The sequence below is a fragment of the Euprymna scolopes genome, chromosome 42 (assembly GCF_053919585.1).
Source record: "Euprymna scolopes isolate OS-2025 chromosome 42, ASM5391958v1, whole genome shotgun sequence".
Lineage (NCBI taxonomy): Eukaryota > Metazoa > Mollusca > Cephalopoda > Sepiida > Sepiolidae > Euprymna > Euprymna scolopes.
In genome coordinates, this window is record NC_136523.1 from 30,468,238 (window position 1) to 30,487,851 (window position 19,614).

Genomic DNA, 19,614 nt, shown 5'->3' on the forward strand with positions numbered 1-19,614 from the left:
TCTATCATGCTAGAAAGTTATTTACTCCTGAGAGTATCCTGTACCTCTACAAGGTCACCGTTCGCCCATATATTTAGCATTATATGGGCTGGTGCATCTGCTACTAGTCTTGCCCTCCTGAAAAGGGTTCAAAGTCACCAACCTAATAGGTCCCGAATTGTCAGCTAGGCTTCAACCTCTATCCCATCAATGAAATGTTGCATCCCTCTAACTGTTTTACAAGTATTTTAATGGTAGGTGCTCCAACGAACTACAAGCCTTTGTACCCCCTCGACATAAATACCCCCGACAAACCCAACAAGCAGCAAAATCCCACCCTCTACACAGTAGAGATCCCTAGATGGCTAAAAGTCTTTTTCTTTAATAGTTTTTTTCCTAGGGCTGCTAGACTTTGGGATTCCCTTCCAGATTCCTGCTTCCCTGACTGTACTGATATGCAGAAGTTCAATTATTAAACTGACATTTTGCTGCTCAACTCCCTACATAGTATGCCTGCAAATTATGTCCCAAATAGTAGTGTTACAGGAAAGGGCTGTCCCCTTCCCATGTAAATAAGAAGAATATTAGATAAGTGAAAATGAGATTAGGATAAGCCTAGAATCGAACCCTGTAGGCAAAGTTAAGAAATGGAATGTTAGAAATTAAGTCTATTGTTAATTCTTTTAGAAATCTGAATATTAAATATGTCAGTAAAAGAATGAACAATGCAAATTAAATTATATTGTTTAAAATAGGTTAGTTATATATTGAGGATTCTTTTGTTTGCCAGGAGTGTGTTTGGACAAACATATGTAAAGCCACGTGAAATTGGTCATGTTTGAAAAACGCTTCTGACGTCATAGACAAAGGCAGATGCTCAATATAGGATCTAAAAGTTAGTTAGTCAAGAGAGTTGAGTTGTGGAGTCTGTCAGAGAGTTGATCAACCAAGAGTTGACATAGTCAGAGGAGAGTCCCCTTAGAGGCAAAGGGTAGAAGATTAACCATGTAGATACAAGTGAATTCTTAACGTCATCAACCCGGTTGATCAGATGAATAAAGAAGTCATCATTATTTTGTAACTGTTGTCTTGTGTCATCCTTCATTACGAACAAAAGGTAATTGTGTTTATCATCTTATGATGAACATTGTGTAACCCTTCGAGAATTATGTATCTCCCCTCCTCTGTGTTAAGAACTGTGCATCATATCACCCTCTCCTCGGTATATGTTAAGAAGAACAATCCCCTGTCTGATATATAAATGTCTTCCCCTCAAGAATTTTCACAGTTGTCGTCATGATGCAATATATATAAATGTCATTATCTATCTATCTGTGTTATAAGAACTGACAATACAAAGTCCCCAAGAAATATAAGAACTGTATAAATGTCACCCTCATCATCATTATGTATGTCCCCGTCATATTTTAATATGTACCTCTATTTATGAAAGAAATAATGCAACAGTAGCCTCTTACATCAAAGAGGCACTGTGCCTTGTTTGGGGTGAAAATGCAATAAAAAAAAATAAATAAATAAGCCCCAGGAATGGAAACAGTTTTAGATGTTATTTTCAATAGATGTTTGGAGCAGCTAATCCCAGGGTAAACAAACTGACCACTGTGACAAAGGGCCAAAATCAGTCAAGGAGAATAGAAAGAGAGGTGGTTATAGATGGAAGAGGATGAGTTGAATCTTTGGAGAGGGTTAATTTATTTTGGCAGAGTTAGCAAGCAGATCGGTCACAAGGCCTCTTCCAGGCAGGTTGGGTTTCCTTCTGCTTCTCAGCCAAGTGACTTTGTTGATGTAACGTGTTTTGATCTGGTTACGCAAAGATTCAGTGTTGCAAGTCTGTCATTGACCTAAATAGGTGGGTGCTATTTGTAAGCTAAAAAAAATAATAATAAACATTTATTATTTGTTTATAAACTGAACTTCAGGTTTTACTTGTCGTGAGGACTCCTTTCATTACAATGCTGACCAGATAAATCGATGAGCAACCTTGACCCATAACCACATGGAAAATGATAACAGTTGGTGAGTGTACATGGTACTGTGATGAATGTGCATGTGAATTTTCATATGAGATTTATCCAAGTTGATCTCTGTTCCAAACCACTGATCAGTGAGGGGGTATAGAGAAAGAGTGCTAACTGTTTAATCATATTTTATTAGTCCATATCATTCCACATGTCCACACATGCTCCCAAATCACACTCTCTCTTTGGTCATGTGATGTCATTTCCATTTCTATTAATTCTTACAGTCTAGTATAATAATCCTTACCTTGAGTTTAGCAAAGTGACCTCGGCTGTCCTTTCATTCACTGTTGTTTTTAATTAACAATTTTCTATACTAGTGTGCCTACTTACCTAATATATAACAATATGATCTTTTTTTAATTTATTTTTTTAAATATATATTTTTTCTTTTAGACTGGCTTACCAATTCTCAGTTTGGGCGAATCAAACTCCCTTCGACCAGGCGAGTGGGTTATTGCTATGGGTAGTCCATTATCATTGACAAACACTGTAACAGCAGGAATTGTGAGCACACCTCATCGTGGCAGTGCAGAGTTGGGCATTCACCATCGCAACATGACTTATATCCAGACAGATGCCGTCATCAATGTACGTCAAACAAATCCTTCTTTTTCATCTCTATTTTCATTTTATTTTTATAAACTCAAATCATGTTTTATTTTGATAAGTCAACTGCAACATGTCAAATTAGAATGATACAACACTTGTCACACATTTCAGAGCAGGACACTTCCAAAAAAAAACATTTTAATCGTAACAACACTAAAACAAAATAAAAAAAATTAATACATTTGCACAAATAATCTTAGAAACAACAAATTCTAGATTCAGTTTAATGAGAACTTGTTTATGTCTCTATTTACTTACCCTGTTGATGGGGTCATATATTCGTTGACTGCAACCTCATGAAAAGGGGTAATAATCTCCCTCTCCGATAACAAGGCCACCTGTAGGTCATGGGTGGTGGCTCGTTATGCAGTTATAGTCAGCTAACTTACTTTCTAACTTCCAGTGTGTCTGCTACCAGACAAATCAGTTCCTTCATTTTAACAAAATTATACAAATAAAAATGAGTCTTTATTTGCACTTTTAATAACAAAATTAAAAAAATAAGTTTTTATTTTATTTTAAATTTTATAAGAAATATATGTTTATAAAATTATAAAAAAAAGTGTTTTCAATAAGTATTGATTAAAACTTTTAAACATGTTTTCAATAATAATTTTAAAAGATAAGAGCGCAAAAAGTTTTCAATAGTTCTTAAAAAATAAAACTAATTTAAATAATTCTTAATTGAAATAAGACCGAAAAGACTTCTCAATAATTAATTAATAAAAAAAGAACGATCGTAAAAAACGTAATAAAAGAGTGCATACTGGAGAGATACAGATATGAGAGAAAAAAAAGCGAAGGAACTGATTCGCCTTGTCACTCTTCTAGTTGTAGACACACTGGAAGTTAGGAAGTATGCTAGTTGACTATTACCAATTATGCTTTAGGATGGAATTCAGGGGGGCTGAGAAATCTGTAGCCTGTTGACTTGCAGTAATCCACTTAGGCTAGACGAGAGTTTTAGAGAGGTCCGATCCAATTAATCGACTGGTCACGTCATGCAATAGTATCTATGAGTTTATCCCTAATCTAGTTTTTCTAAAAATAAAATCTCACTTTTTATTTTCCTCCCAAATAGATAGTAGAAGGTAGTGGTTAAGGGAATAAAGCAAATTACTACTGTCGAAAAGTAATGGTTTCTAAGAGTAATATTCACACTCTCCTCTTCCTTCTAAAGAATAATATTCCTTAAGAGTAATTGATAATTATACTGTAAAACAGACCAAACCATTCTAAGAGTAGTGTTTTCTAGGAGCAGCATTTTCTAAAAATATAAAATAATTATCTATAGGATTTCATTTGATGACTTTATTTAGATGCTATCCGTTTAAAGAGACAGTATCTTAAAACGATCTCTTGGTTGAAATATCTGAGATAGCGGATGGATATCTAGGATCCAGTAGGCATCCCTATCCTCTGCTAGAACAAAACAAGAAAAAAATGGTATGCTATAAAACAAACCAAACCCTATTTACTTGCCTCTTCAGGAGAGCAGAATTAAATAGCAGATCAGTTTTAAATATGAAGAAAAACCAGCTCTTCAAAAAGGGAGTACCCTGAATTGAGGCAAAAATAAAAATTACCAGTCAGAATTATTTCTCCTTCACTGAGAACAGAAAAGATGATGTATAGTATCAGAACAGCTACTACACTTTGCTCCTAATGTTAATCTCGCACAGCAGTCCTTTCATCCTGAAATTAAGTTTTTTTTTTTAAACGTCTAAATACCATGAAATGTAAGAACCTTCAATTTGTATAGTTTGGATTATTCAAACTATTCTTATCTTTTAATGCTATTCTCACAATGTTTTAAGCCAAAGTAACCTCCGACCTTCATTAGGTATATTTTGTCAAACTTGAGAATTTGTATAGAACTTTGAACAGGACTCTTAATTTAATCTATGGTTATTGCTTGCTCTCATTCCATCAGTCATGACTATGTAGAAGTCTTGGGTAATTTGTAATTGTAATTTTAGTATCGACCACACTAAGGTGTAATGAATATAAGTGCCAAATAGCAATTCTAAATGGCAATGTTCTAGAAGTTGAAGGTTCAATCTCTAGTGTGGCCGATACTAAGAATGTAATTACAAATTAAGACTTCTAATCGATCATGGCTGATGTTAAAAATTCTGTACACCACGTTTAACAAAATGCACTTAAAGATGTCCTAGGGTTTTGTTTTTTTTTTTGTTTTTTTTTTTTAAACAAAGGAGTCACCAGAGGCCACTCGAGAATAAGGGTTAATGAGATGTATAGTAGTCAATGGGATAATATTGTAGTAATCGTTAGTAGTAGAAATTTAGTAAATTGGATTACTTAAGGGGAGGGCTCATCAAGAACTTGTTTACGTTGGACTTAAAGGTGACTATATTGTAGTCAGCTGGAAAGCAGGGAAACGGAAGGTTACATCAACTAAAACGTTATGAGAATAACATCCAAAATGAGAACCGGATCTGTGACACAATGGCTGAAGTGCTAAATAATAATAAGTTTAAGTTACAATCTTTTAGAGGTTAAAGGTTCAATCTTCAGTATGAGCAATATCAGTAATACAATTATAAAGAATTACTTAAGGCTTCCATCTGGTCATAATTAAAGAGTTCTGTTCCAAATTTTGTACAGATTCCCAAGTTCGATATGAAGAAGATCAAAGGTTACATTGGCGAAACGTGAGAATAACATTTTAGACGAGAACAGTAATCTGAAGAATTCAAGTAATACAGATCAATTCTCATCTTAAAAATTCTGAAACATAATACAAAAATTCTTTATTTCAAGAAAACAAAATTTTGACAATTTTTTTTTTTTTATTCAACGTTCTTCAAAATTAAAATTTTCAATTTAGTTTTTTATATTTACTTTCAGTTTGGAAATTCAGGCGGTCCATTGGTTAATTTGGTAAGCTTTAATTTTTCCAAAAATCTGTATATTTAATTTTTTTTCATCATTTAGATATGCATACAAATTCTGAATCCTGCTGACTTCTGCCTTTTTACCAGGCAAATGCTTTTATACTTATGAATTGTCTGTTATTGGGAGGAGATGGGGTAATGGAAGATTCTAAGGCTTTAATTGCACCATCTCTATGAAGCCACTGTTTACCCATACATGGAGTGTTGTTGCCATATCTTGGCTGGTACATAAACCACTGGTCTCTCCCTCTTAGGCAGAATGCAGAAAAGTCACACTGATTGTCTATTCCAGCTTCTATCCCATTACCACAGTGTTGCATCCCTTGTTTTACAAGTACTTCCGTGAAATGTGCTTTCAATGAACTTACTGCACTTGTACCGTGTAACGTAAATATCTCAGACCAACCTGATGAACAAGAACATCTCACCCCTTCACTGTAGAGGTCTCTAGATAATGAAAGATTTTCTACTCTGACAGCTTTTTTTTTCTTGGATCGCTTGTGTTTGGAATACTCTCCTTGTTTTCCCAATAATACCAACATGCAGAAATTTAAATGTAATGTGAACAATAGAATTTCCAAACTTATACATTCCTCATTATCTGCCCAGCTCCAACTTCTGTCACATTGCCACAGCATTTACAAATACTGCCTCAAAATGTGTTCTGATGAACTTACTGCATTTGTCTAGCAGCAAAATGACTCCTCCTCCCCTCCCCCAAACTTTGCATGGGCACTTAGATGCTCTAATAGCTTCTTTCCTAAGACTACTTGCCTTTGGAATTCCCTTCCTGCTCCCCATTTCTCCAACCATATTATTATGCAAAATTTTAAAGGTAATATGAACAACTAACATCTTGCTGTCCAACTCCTCACCGAGATTACTTCTTCCCTTTATAAATCAGGTCCTGATCACAGTAATCACTTTTAGGAAAATCACTTCAGACAAGGCATGATACCACTTGCTGTAAGAAGCAAATAAAAACAAAAGTTGATTATCACAAAACAGCAAATGCCTGTTGACCTTAATCTTTAAAAGAACCTACTGGAATAAGAAGCTATATTCCAATGAGGTATCAAAACAGCAAATTGATGGAAACAACTAGAGCAGGGAAGCAAACGGGCTGGAATAAAGTGAGCCAGGAATAGATCAAATTCTGAGGAACACATGCCATAATAGTATTTAAAGAAAAAACTAACATCATTGCTGTGAGAGAGAGAGAGAGAGAGAGAGAGAGAGAGAGAGAGAGAGAGAGAGAGAGAGAGAGAGAGATGTTGTATAATGAGGAGGCTCTCTTTTTGGGGAGCTGGAGGCATTCCAGAAAGTGAACCTTGTCATGTACTTGTCATGTACTTGTGGGGAGGTGTGCAGCAACAGGCTGATGCAGATATCCAAAATGTTGGGCCTGCCAACTCAACAGTTTGACAGGTAATGGGTGCAAGATTGTTTATGTAATCCGGTGCACAGTGAAAGATCAAACCTGGCTGCTGTCCTCAGAATTAAAAAACAAAATGATATTTCAGTCGCTTTGTTTTCTTAGCATGTATGCATGTCTCTATCTCTTTATCTTTCTTTCCCTTTCTTTCATTCTTTGCTCTTTCTCTCTCTTTTAAAGAGAAAAGAATTTGATTAAACAGTTAAAGTTGGGACGCATATGGCAGTTCTGCGCTGGCTGTTGAAAATGAGTTTTGAAGTTGAAAATGCTCCTTTTAATTGTTAAAAAAAATGAATTTTCTTTTTGTAAAAAAGATGTCCTGTCACTTATTTTGTACAAACGTTCAATTCTAGCAAAGCAGTCCCTGCTATCAACAAAGATATAAAATCCTACCCATAATACCATCAAAATACAACTGCAAATTATTTAATACTTAAGAGCATGCTACACTCGTGGAGTAAACACAGGGTTCCGTTTGAAATTCTGGACATATTCAGGAGTTCAACAAGGTACACCTGAAGAAGATTGAAGATTTAAGTGCTGTGAAGATAACACTCAAGATTAGAACAATAGTCTGAACAATCCAAATAATACATATCAATCCACTACTTAAGGTTAACAACTTCCTTTTTCTATAATATCACTCTTGGGACATATAGCTGTACTTGAATTTCAATTGGAAGATTTCATTCTGCTTAATTTTTAACATTACATGGAAATTAACCAAATCATGAAAAGTAGAAAGTGGTCCCTGGGTTTAATTTTGGCATAACTCTTGCTTCTCTTATTTTTTCCTTTAATTTTCACATTCCATGAACAATGTTTCTGATAAAGAGGGAAGAATTGCCATTTTTGGGGGTTGGAATCTATCCATATAACATTTATCATTGTCTAGTTTTTGACCTTGAAGTCTTTTTTCTTTTCTTTTTTAGCTCCTTACATCAGGTGGCTTCATGCCTTGTCTGGAGTGATTTCTGAAATCCAAATTTTATAAAATAATAAATATTCTCCAAATTTAAATTTATTTACAGTATTGTAAAGGATTTTTAAGGTTTATAATATGAGCACAACCTCCTATTTGAAAATTCAAATATTTCAAATTTACATTAAATTTGATCCATGGTCATTACTAGGGCTGTGACAAGAGAATATTCTTATCATGGTTTTGACTCTCGAGTATATATCCGACACAGTTAATCAATCGAGAACTACATTACTCCATCTAAAAACATAAGATATTAAGTGATATATACTCGAGTCAAAATAATGAAAAGAATATTCTCTTGTCATAGCACTCGTCATTACATATCAATTAAGGATTCTCTGAATTTCTTCTTAAGACATCTTAATCTTAAATTTAAAATTTTAGACATTTTCTGAAATCAAAATGATATAATGGACTTTGATCCAAATTTGAAACAAAAATTTTAAACACAAGATTATAAGTAGCATTATATGCTGGTGTTAATTTTTATAAAACGACATAAAAGTGGTGAAAAACGTTTTTGTTTAGAGAATTCATTTTATCCATCCTAGCTTAATAATTCTAGGTTTTTTTATATATAAATTTAAGATTTGAAAAAGTATTTATGGGATTTAAAAAAAAAGGTTAAAAAAATTCAAATAAAGACTCCCAGACAACACGAGGTAGATATTGTTTGTAATCTAATTTATAGAACTCTCTGTCTGTCTCCATATTTTCAAACGCTATCTCTCTTAAACATAGGAGTCACCACTTATCAGGGTCTGGAGGTCACGCGAGAATAAGGGTTGGATTACTTAAGGGGACTTCTGAAACTAAAAGTCGCAGAGTGGCACTAGGAGCCTCAAATGATTGGATTTTTTATGGACTGTTCTTTTATGGATCTTTAGCCAGTTAAAATAGTTTTTTAGGGGTCAAGATGGGTCAAAAATGAAAAACTTGTTATACATTTTGTACATTCATCTTAGTTTTTTTTTAATCAGTTCATATGTGTGCCACCCTGTAAGGTTGTGGGGGAGAAAGAGGTTTCTCTGTCTTTGATGATTATTTTTATTATTTATTATTCATATCTGTATTTGTACGTGAGTCTCTTATTTAGTGTCTATGCTTGTGTGCGCCGTGATCGTCTATGTATGTATGTCTATACATGTGGTCATGGTCCTTCTAGTGTGTGTGTATATATATATATATATATATATATATATATATATATATATGTGTGTGTGTGTGTGTTTCGATAAAGTCGCCATACCTTTTTTTCCTGTTTCTGGTCTTCTCTGGGGATGCTTTCTTGCCATCACTGGTTGATGCTGGAAGAACATCTTACAAAGAAACACAACACCAATTCCTAGCGTGGCTTTATTTTGTCTAACGAGTGAACGGGGTGGGAAGCTCTGCATTGTTGACCACTTAAACTTTCTTACGTTTTTTTCTTCAACACATCTTCACGTCTAACCAAGTCATCTGCTTCGTCCAAACTCAGAAAACCGACTGTGCTTTCATGCAAACCAAAGATCTTTCTCTCTTTCTTCTTCATGCATTGTTTTTCTTTCACACGAACTCTGTCACCCTCGGTTATCATCGCTGACCCTAGCTACCTGTTTGACATATGGCAAACTTAACCCCTTGAACTGTTTTTTGCACTAACCAACCTGTCAGTAACTCCAATGTCCAACATGCCAGCTTATCCCGGGATACATTATATAATAACAGTAAAGTGGTAACATCACCAGCTTTGAATGCTACAGTTTTGCTTTCGGTTTCAATTCTAGCTAATGGCATCCAAATACTTTTTTTTACTTTTGAAATCATGACTCTATAATAACATATACAAAATCTGGACAAATTAAAATATCATATTTAAGCATATTTTACGATCTGGCAAAGCCGGGCGCCCCCCTCCCCCTTATAGTTTATTGTACTTATTTTAACTCGTTTTGTTTGTTTGTTCTTTTTTTAATCCAGGACGGAGAAGCAATTGGAATTAACACACTAAAAGTTGCCACTGGAATTTCTTTTGCTATTCCAAGTGATTACGCCAAAGTTTTTGTGAGTAAAGCTGAAAAAATGCTGAATGCTCAACAAAGTAAGTATAAAAAATAATTATTTTGTTTATTTATTTTTATTCATTTATTATTTTTTTACAATTAAATCAACTTTATTTAATAGTTTCATCAACACAGGAACACAAAACAATTCAAGGCAAGTTGGTTTGGCAGACACAATATTGTTTACATATCACTGAAGTGCTTTATCTCATTTTTTCCTTATCAACTTGAGTCTTTCCTATTCCCGATTCATGCATAATGATATAGCTTTCCTTTTTCTTGAAGAGTATTTACAACTAACCTGTTCATGATAAGATCAAATTTTAAGATTTTTTTCTTCTTTTACATAAAAAATATCACAAATCAAAATGAAATTAGCCTCGGTACTCATCCAAAAAATACTCCCTAAGAAAAAAGTTCAAAACCACTTTATGATGTATGTACTTGTGATGGAAAGAAAATAACACATACCAAAAAGTATGTAAATTGATCAGGTAATATTATTTTTATAAATAAAAGCGAATGCATAAAAGGCTATATGTCTGTTTGTCACCATATTTTCAAACTCTATCTCTTCCAAAACTAAAAGTCTCAGAGCAAGCAACACTAGGGGCCTCAAATGATTGGATTTTTTACAAGCCGTTCTTTTATGGGTTTTTAGCCAGTTAAAATAGTTTTTAAGAGGCCAAACATGGGTCAAAATTGAAAAAATCTTTATACATTTTATATATTCATCTTTGTTTATTTTTTATTTTTAATCAGTTCATAAGCGTGTCACGTTGGATAGTGGTAATGTCACTAGCTTTGAATGCTTTCTGGAAACTTATTGAAGGCGCTTCATAAGATTTTTGTTTTCAAAATAAAAGCAATAACCATATTCTATAAGAGAAAATGGTGTTGTGTGCGTTATTGGTCTTTATGCTTTTTTTGTGTTCATAAAGTCATCTATCCAGATTCTCTTGAGTTTCACCAATATAGATTTTATTAAAATCAAGACAGGGAATGGAATATATACCAGTATTGACTATAGACGTAGGACTCCTGAACTATATCTATAATTGAAGATGTAGTTACTTGAGATATTTTAATTCCTATTTTGTTCGACCTTGTATAGATAGGTTTGTTGTTGGTGTTAGTTAATAGGGCTAAATTTCTGTTTAATGTCAGGTTAATTTTGGAGTTATCTTGATTGCGTTTTGAGGAACTCTAGAGAGATTTTCTTTTTGAATTTTGTATTAAACATTTGAAGGTGCATTCAGCATATTCACTTTCCTCATCTAGATGTTCATTGCTACATATTCTTAAAGCTCCAAGGAAAAATCTGATTGCAATGTCTATTTTTATTCTATTATTGTGGTACGAATAGAAATGTATATAATCATTTTTATTAGTTGGTTTGCAATGAACCTTATAACGTTATTATTATTAGATACATTCAGTCCTTCCTCTTTAAAAAAACTCTCTGGGACCTACTCACTATAATAAAAGACCTTAACCTAACCAACAAAACCATGAACAGCCTTGATATAAAATTCTTGTATACAAATATTCCTACTAATAAATGTCTTAACTTACTTCAAAAATATCTCAACAAAATTAACATTAGTTTACCTTTCCCATTTTCTCACCTATTGCAGACTTAAAACTTGTAGAGTTTGGCTATCAAATTAAAAAATCAGTGTTTTTTTTTTTTAATTATTATACAAACTTATGAAAAACCTTTTTTTTTTTTTGTTTATTTCCAGCTCCCAAATCCAGTTGGTTTGGTGGTCAACATCCTTTTGGTGGAGTACCTCGACACTACATTGGTGTCACAATGCTGACTCTAATTCCTTCCATCCTATTCACACTGAAACAACGCCTACCCGACTTCCCCAATGTCAATAATGGCATATTTATTCATAGAGTTGTTATGGGATCTCCAGCCGATCAGTAAGTGTCTTCAATTTTTAATTTAATGTTTTTTTTTCTCATCTAAAACACAAAATGGACAAATTTTGTTGATTCCATAATTTTTAATCATCCCATCATATTTTATTTTTAATTCGTTTTTACTCCTGATCACTTATTTTTGCTTGTGTTTGTAAAATGACCTTATTTCTGTGTGTGTGTGTGTGTGTGTGTGTGTGTGTGTGTGTGTGTGTGTGTGTGTGCGTGCGCGCGCATGAAATAGTCTTGATCAAACTACTGTCAATTTTTGGTCTACATTGATAGGAGCCTTCTATCATGTCTGAAAGTGACACAATGTTCAACGAGCGAGATCGGAGATGCGTCTCTGTACAACTCATGTTCTCTATCGATCCAAGTTATGACACCAGGACCCTCAAAATGTATTACTGGATTACCACAAATAACAGGGATGTGTCTAGAGTAATGAAAAAGTTTCTGGCCACGGTTATAGTCTTTGGTGTGGTTTCAAGTGAGGGCCATATCATGTCACCTTATATCTTTGAAGTCAGCTTGAAAGTCAACACCAAAGTATACCTGGATATGCTGAAGAGTATGATGTAATCAGGTGGCTGCTGGCAAACTCTGAATGTGGCAGCATGACTCAGTGCTGACCCATGTCCAAAGAGACCCAGGATTGGCTTCAGAAGGAGTGCTACAACTTTATACCCTTCTCTTACTATACCCCCTCCTCCTCTGATCTGAACTACTTTGTTTGGTCATATGTCGAGAACATCACCAATATAAGCTCTCGCAACACCAAAGCCAGCCTAATCACCGCCATCCACTGAGTATTCACTGAGCTCCCGCCAGTACTTGGAGAAAAGGCATGTTCCCAGTTCTGGACCGGTTTTGAGGTGATGATTGAGGCTGAAGACAGCTACATTTAATAAATATCAGTTCTACTACATAATCAAGTTACTTGAATTGATTTTTTTCAGTAAAAGTTTTAAAATAAAGCTGTAGTGTTGTTTTCTTTAGAGTGACACTTTTATCGTTCCACCCTGTATTGACCAATGTTGGACACAAAGGACTTCCCATTGCTACCCCATCAATTTGACAGTACATGTTCCCATCAAAGTTGAATTCCAGGTCCCTACTTCCCCAACTCTATTGACGTGCAGAAGTTCAAATGCAATGTGAACCAACATCTTGCTGCCCAAATCCCTACATAGTACCCCAGTAGTTGTTGCCCCTGATAGTAGCCCCCTACACCAAAGTGGTAATGTGCCTTGTTTGGGGTGAAAATGTAATAAAAAAAAAATATATACTGTTTTAAAGAGCGCTTTTTGCTCTGTCTAATCGTATAAATTACAATCGTTTTGAAGCAATTATTTTTTCAGAACGTTGAAAACAAGATGGACAAAAACAAATTTGCACAATTTTCATATTTCAATTCAAGCTAGGCTGAAAAGCTGCTTAAACAGCTCATGATATCAACAAAGCGTTTGGCCCAGGAACCACTACTGAACACACAGCACAATGGTGGTTTAAGAAATTTTGTGGCAACGAAGAGTCTTGAAGATGATGAGCATAGTGGTTGGCCATCAGCTGTTGATAATGATCAATTAAGAGCCTTAATCGAAGCCAATCCATGCACAACTGTTCCAGAACTTGCTTCTGAATTAAATGTAACATATATGATGATTTCCAATCACTTGGGAGAGATTGGAGGGACAAAAACTTGGTAACTGGTTGCCTCATGAAATGGACAACCAAATGAAACGGTCTTCTTATTGCATAAAAGAAAGGAAGATGACACTTCATAATGATGAAGTGTCATCTTTTCTTTTATGCAGTAAGAACGACCGGGTTGTGACTTGCAATGAAAAGTGGATTCTTTACAACAACTGGCGATGCTGTTAGATGCTGACAAAGCTCCATGACATTTCCCGAAGCCAGAGTTGTATCAAAAGAAGGTTATGCTGACTGTTTGGTGGTCTGCAACCAGTCTCATCCATTAGTTTTTTGAATGCAGATGAAACTATTACAGCAGATAAGTACTGTCAACAAATGGATGAAATGCATCAGAAACTTTGACAACAACATCCAGCATTAATCAACAGAAAAGGCTCAATTCTCTTCCGTGACAATGCTCGACCACACATTGCTAAACCGACCCTGCAGAAGTTGAACGAATTGGACTACGAAACTCTGCCTTATCTGCCATACTCTCCAGCTCTCTTACCTACCGACTACCACTTTTTCAAGCATCTCAACAACTTGCATGAGAAATGCTTAAAAAACCTAAGTAATATCAAAAACACCTTCAACAACTTCATCGTCAGCAGAATGTAAGATTTTTACATTGCTGGCATAAAAATACACTTGTTTTGCGTTGGCAAAAGTGTGTTGATTCTGATGGTGCTTATTTGAATTAATAAATTTTATTTGAGCTGAGATATGTTCATTTGAATTTAAAAGTTAAAACTCGCAAGAACTTTCTTGTCAACCTGATAAAAAATACTCATCCCAAACAGTTTTGCATCATTTTTTATTGCCTCTTATAAAAATTCAACATATGATTCTACTAAACCTTATGTTTAGAATCTTTATTCCAATTTTGATCAAAACCAATTGTATGAAAAACAATTCTAGAAAATGTCTCAAATTTAAAACTTAACAGTAATAAAAAGCAGTTTCACTTTTTAATTTATGTAACATGATAAAGTGCAGAATCTAATGTCAGTAGTTCCTTCATACATTAAAAGCAAATATCTTTCAGTAAATGAAGAAGACATTTCAAAAGTTGCAAGTACAACATCATTGTGTGATAGCCGCATTGTGACAGATTTAGAACTAATTTTTGGGTTTACAACTAAAACAATGTATATCTACTGTCATTCAGATGTCGTATGATCTATTAATATAAAAGGCTTTTTTTTAACTTTTTTTTTGTTGTTGTTGAATTAACAATACATTTTGAAGAAAATTTTGATTATGTACATCAATCTAAATTGTGAAAATTGCTACTTGTGTAGAATTTGAACCAGACGTAACTCACCGTCGCTTGGCTTTGCTCGGAACATTTCATGCGCTCGGATTTGACTGTAATCTGACGTGAGATGCCAATCAGCCAATCAATGTACAATAAAGAAGCAGACAAACTTTTGAGGAAAATATTGGAATAAAAAATAATCAATAAATTAAATCAAACGGCTGTTCCTAACAACTTCATACAAGATTAATATCTCCACTTTGGATCAACAGTTGCAAATGCCAGAAGATGTTGTTTCATATTTTCAAATGAAATTTTGATAATGATCCTTTTTTCTCCATCTTAAACCATATATCGGAAAGCTAATCAGTTGACAAAGTTTCTTCCACATTCGCTGTCACTTCTCCCCCCATTTGACATCATCTGCTATCTGCTATGACCATAGACAACTCTACCTAATCCTAAGGGAATATACTGGCTGTCTTAATTTAATTTTAAAAAATCGAAAACAAAATGGTTGCCCAGTCCCACCCTACAGGAAAAAAATTGTTCATGAAAAGAATAAAAAATAACAAAAAGAAAAGTTTACTTTATTTTAGTTACAAAAACATGCAAAAATAAATAATGCATGAAAAACATAAAAGTGTTTGTTTTTTTTAACTTTTGTTAAAAAGATATGAAAAACACAAAAAAAATTGGTAATCTTACTAATTTTGTTCAATTTTGTTTGACAAAAAAAATGATTGAAAAAAATACACTTAAAAAAATTTGTTACAAGAATAAAACAAATGGCTATGAGTGGTCATTGCTTTTTTTTATTGTATCTATATAATTATAAAACTCAGATAAGCTTGCTTGCTTATGTGTTTAAATCGTCCCTCCAGTTTGTGAATTCCTGTTTCAAAAAATATGTCTGCTTACCTATTTCATGGCTGCCCTGTCTTAAGTCCAATATTAAAAGCCACTGTTGCTACTCAAAGCATGCACAAGGTCAACAATATTTTTTGTTTTAACTTATTTTAACATGTTTGCATTACAAATAAATGTAATTTAACCCCGTTGAGTTGGGAAAAAAAAACAATTTAAATATACAATATATAACTAACTATAATCATATTTATAACCATATTTACTGCTTTTAGTAGCGAACCTGTGGATTGTGATGATTTATTTTTTTTCAGGCCTTATTTAAAAAATATTTTCTCTTCAAGGAGAAGGGAGGTAGAAGCTTGGTTTTAGTAGTGCTTTTGGTACGGGTTCCTTAATTTTAGTTAGTGCTTGCAGTAGTGCTCTGGAAGCTTCCTGAGTTTTTTTTTTTTTTTTTCACTTTTTCACTCCTCACTTAAAAAATAAATATAATTTTTTTTCTGGTGATTTTATTATATTTAAATGTTTTCTTCAGTATTTTCCTTGAGTAGCGTTGTTAAGCTTTGATTAATCAGCGAAAGCCGGTGGTTGATGTCCTGTACAAGCAAAGCCAAGCGTCCAGTTACGTCTCATTCAAATTTTACACAAGTACCTGAAAATTTGGTTATACAAACATTTTTTTTTATGTTTCTGAACTTTTTGGGGTAAGGATGAATAGCTTCGATTATTCAGGTTACTATTTTCATCCTGATTATGAAAATGACATCAAAGATGAGAATAATCATCTTAATAATTCAAATAATACAAAGATTTTTTTTTTTTAATTATTTTGTGAAGTAAATATTTTAGATATTATGTTTCTAAATTTCTGAAATGAGGATTAATAATTTGTATTATTTAGACTATTCTGACTACTTTTTTTATCTTTCGTGTTATTCTCATAAGTCCGCATGAGGCATAACACATAAGACTATTAAGTCAAATTCAGTTCTAAGTGACACTCTTCTGAATGTTGAAGGTTCAATCCTCAGTAAGAGCAATACTAAGACTACAATTGCGAATTAAGACTTCTACTTGGTCATGGCTGACAGAATGAGAACATGGTTAAATAATGAGATCTGTTTGAAATTCTGTACAGTTTGATAGAAAGGTTCTTCTGAATAAGGTCGGAGGTTATATCAGCCAAAATGTTGTGAGAATAACACTCAGAATGAGAACAGTAGTCTAAATAATCCAAATATTTTAGAATTTGCAGAAATGTTTTAAATATGTCTGCCTATTTTTTATACATTTGAATACTATTTTTTTTTTATTTCATTTATTTATTTTTGCAGGGCAGGACTTAAGGAAGGAGACGTCATCATATCAGTGAATGGAAAAGAAGCGACTGAATCTGCAGATGTGTATAAAGCCATTGAATCTGGACAACCATTAACATTGAATGTCTGCAGACGTCACCAAACTTTTCAAGTGGTTGTCCAGCCCGAAATTGTCAACTAAACCTATTTTTTCTACCACTGCTCATATTGAGTTGCAAAATAAATAAACCATGAATTTAGCATCATCCCAGCCAATTTCACTGAGAATCTATCCATAAAAAGTTTTTAAAATATTCAATAATTTTTCAAATTTTAACGGCAGGGTCTGTGTAGCGGAATTGAACAACAACATTAGGGAAATTGATTACATGGTGAAAGTAATAAAGAAAGTGACTTACACAAATGGGTGCGCCTTTCTCTTTCTTGTCAGGTGACCAAAATGAGGGAAGGAAAGAAAGAAAGGATCTTCATCTGTAGAAGGCTTAGTAATATAGAAATAGCATTAATTTGCATAAGAGGACAGAAACTGTTATGAAAAGGACGAGTTAGAAGCAAAACTAGCAGTCAGTTTTTCGACAGCTGAGAAAGAGAATAGACGGTGAAATTTACAGTTAAATTTAGTCGTGGGAAAACAAGAGTTTGAACAAATATTTTTCCTCTTTTCATTTCCTTTTTTTTTTCTTTTTTTTGTTCAATCTCTTTTAAATGACCTGCCTTAGAAAATCTAGATTCATTTCTAGATGTATTTTAATAATTATCTGATTTTAAAGTTTCTTTTATAATTTTGATGGTTGAGTTTTTAAGATAATAGAAAATTGACAAATATCACTGCTATTACAAAATGTTACTCTTTCCAAATAAAAGCACAACAGTTTAAAACAAGTAAATAATAATGTTTTATTTTGAGAAGTGACAATGATATTTGATTTCTCTACCAAATGACAGATTTGCAAATCAGCATAAACATAACTTCCAACTGAACTCAAAACAGTCAATCAGTTTAAGGACCACCTGTTCTGGAAGCCCACAAAACCCAACTGACTCCTTTGCCTATCCTTCTGAAATATATAACAGACTTTTAAATTAGAAGAAACATAACTTGCTGACAGTGGTTAAGTGATTAAAGACATGGACTGAAAACCTGAAAATCCAGTTCATTCCACAGAAAAAACTTTCATCAAATTGACACTTGACCTTGTGTCTAACTTCTTGGAGAGGAGATGAATAAAATAACTTTAACCAAATTCAAACAGTTGATTAGCTTAAGAACCAAAGGACCATTTGTCTCGAAGATCCACAAAAACTCAACTGAGCTCTTTGCCCATTTTGCTGGAATGCATATATATTGATATTATTTGTAGTAGATCACACAGCTACCTACTTTAATATCATGAGCTATTTGATATAAAAAATTTAAAAAAATTACGTCGAAGGAGTCTCAAATCAGAAGAGACATTAATCTTTCTAAAATTCAAATGGCTTACAATCACAGCATGGAACCCCGTATCAAAGAAGATATTATTATTTAAAAAATATCAATCCATTTATTGGATGGTCTCTCTTTCACAGTTAAATATTTTTCTCATTTCAGGTCTATCATCCACATATATTGCAACTATGCACCACACTAAACATGCATTGTGCATGTTTACATTGGTATTTAAATATATGCTGATATATTAGTAGTTGTACGATTAATTGAATGTTTATCTAAGCAATAATGTAAAATAAAAAAGGCAATAGTTTAAAACAAAAAAAAAGACTTTGTAAAAATATTTTGGAAATTTTTATGTTTATCTGCATAACAGTAAATCTAACTGTAATTACTTCCATTAATCATAATGTTTGGAGTTACTTCCCTTCCATTAACTTGTCTGTTAAAACTAAGTTGTAGTGTGTCCATGTGTGCATGTCTCTAGCTTATGCATTCAGTTTTGTTCCAATGAAATAAATGAAAAACCAAAGTAAATTTTTTACATTGCTATTTAAAATAAATTGTAAACACGATATTTAAGATTCTTTTTCTCTGGACCTTCCCTACGCAATATGCCTACACTCGGATAACACTGGGTGATAGGTACAGGTAGTGTCCTAATAAATAAGTGACAAAAACTTCCGCTTACAAAAAAATTGATGAAAATTTAAAGCTTCACAATGGTTCCAACATGAAATTGGCTGGAATGAACTGATAAAAACAAACTTTAACAATAATGACTTTTTAAGCTTACTTGAAATGTGGAATTATTCCCGAGATCACACTTTCAACTGCTGCAACCTTAAGCCACATGAAATTTGAGGTCCCTCTCTAAAAATCATTTAGGTAGAAAAAATTCCTTTCATTTAATTTATTCCACTTGCCACATGGAAATAATCACTTTTTTCTTTCAAAAATATTCTCCATGCTTATGTATAGAAATAAGCAGGTGAAATGGCAGTTCAAAATAAATCATCAGGAAAAATCCTTGATATATTTACATATCAGGCAAAAGTAATTATCTGCACTAAAAATTAGGGAAAATTATAAAGTAGA

At 33.4% G+C, this 19,614-nt stretch overlaps 1 protein-coding gene across 1 annotated transcript in view; it reads left to right on the forward strand.

Annotated features, from left to right (window-relative positions):
• The window catches only part of LOC145266983 (serine protease HTRA2, mitochondrial-like), a 33,207-nt gene extending 14,374 nt beyond the window's left edge, over nucleotides 1-18,833 (forward strand). The window contains exons 3-7 of the mRNA XM_080122826.1: nucleotides 2,415-2,609; nucleotides 5,502-5,534; nucleotides 9,931-10,051; nucleotides 11,759-11,945; nucleotides 17,100-18,833. Coding sequence (XP_079978952.1) covers nucleotides 2,415-2,609; nucleotides 5,502-5,534; nucleotides 9,931-10,051; nucleotides 11,759-11,945; nucleotides 17,100-17,265 — 702 coding nt within the window. The 3' untranslated portion in view covers nucleotides 17,266-18,833. The remainder of the gene's footprint in view (nucleotides 1-2,414; nucleotides 2,610-5,501; nucleotides 5,535-9,930; nucleotides 10,052-11,758; nucleotides 11,946-17,099) is intronic.
• The last annotated feature ends 781 nt before the right edge of the window (nucleotides 18,834-19,614 follow it).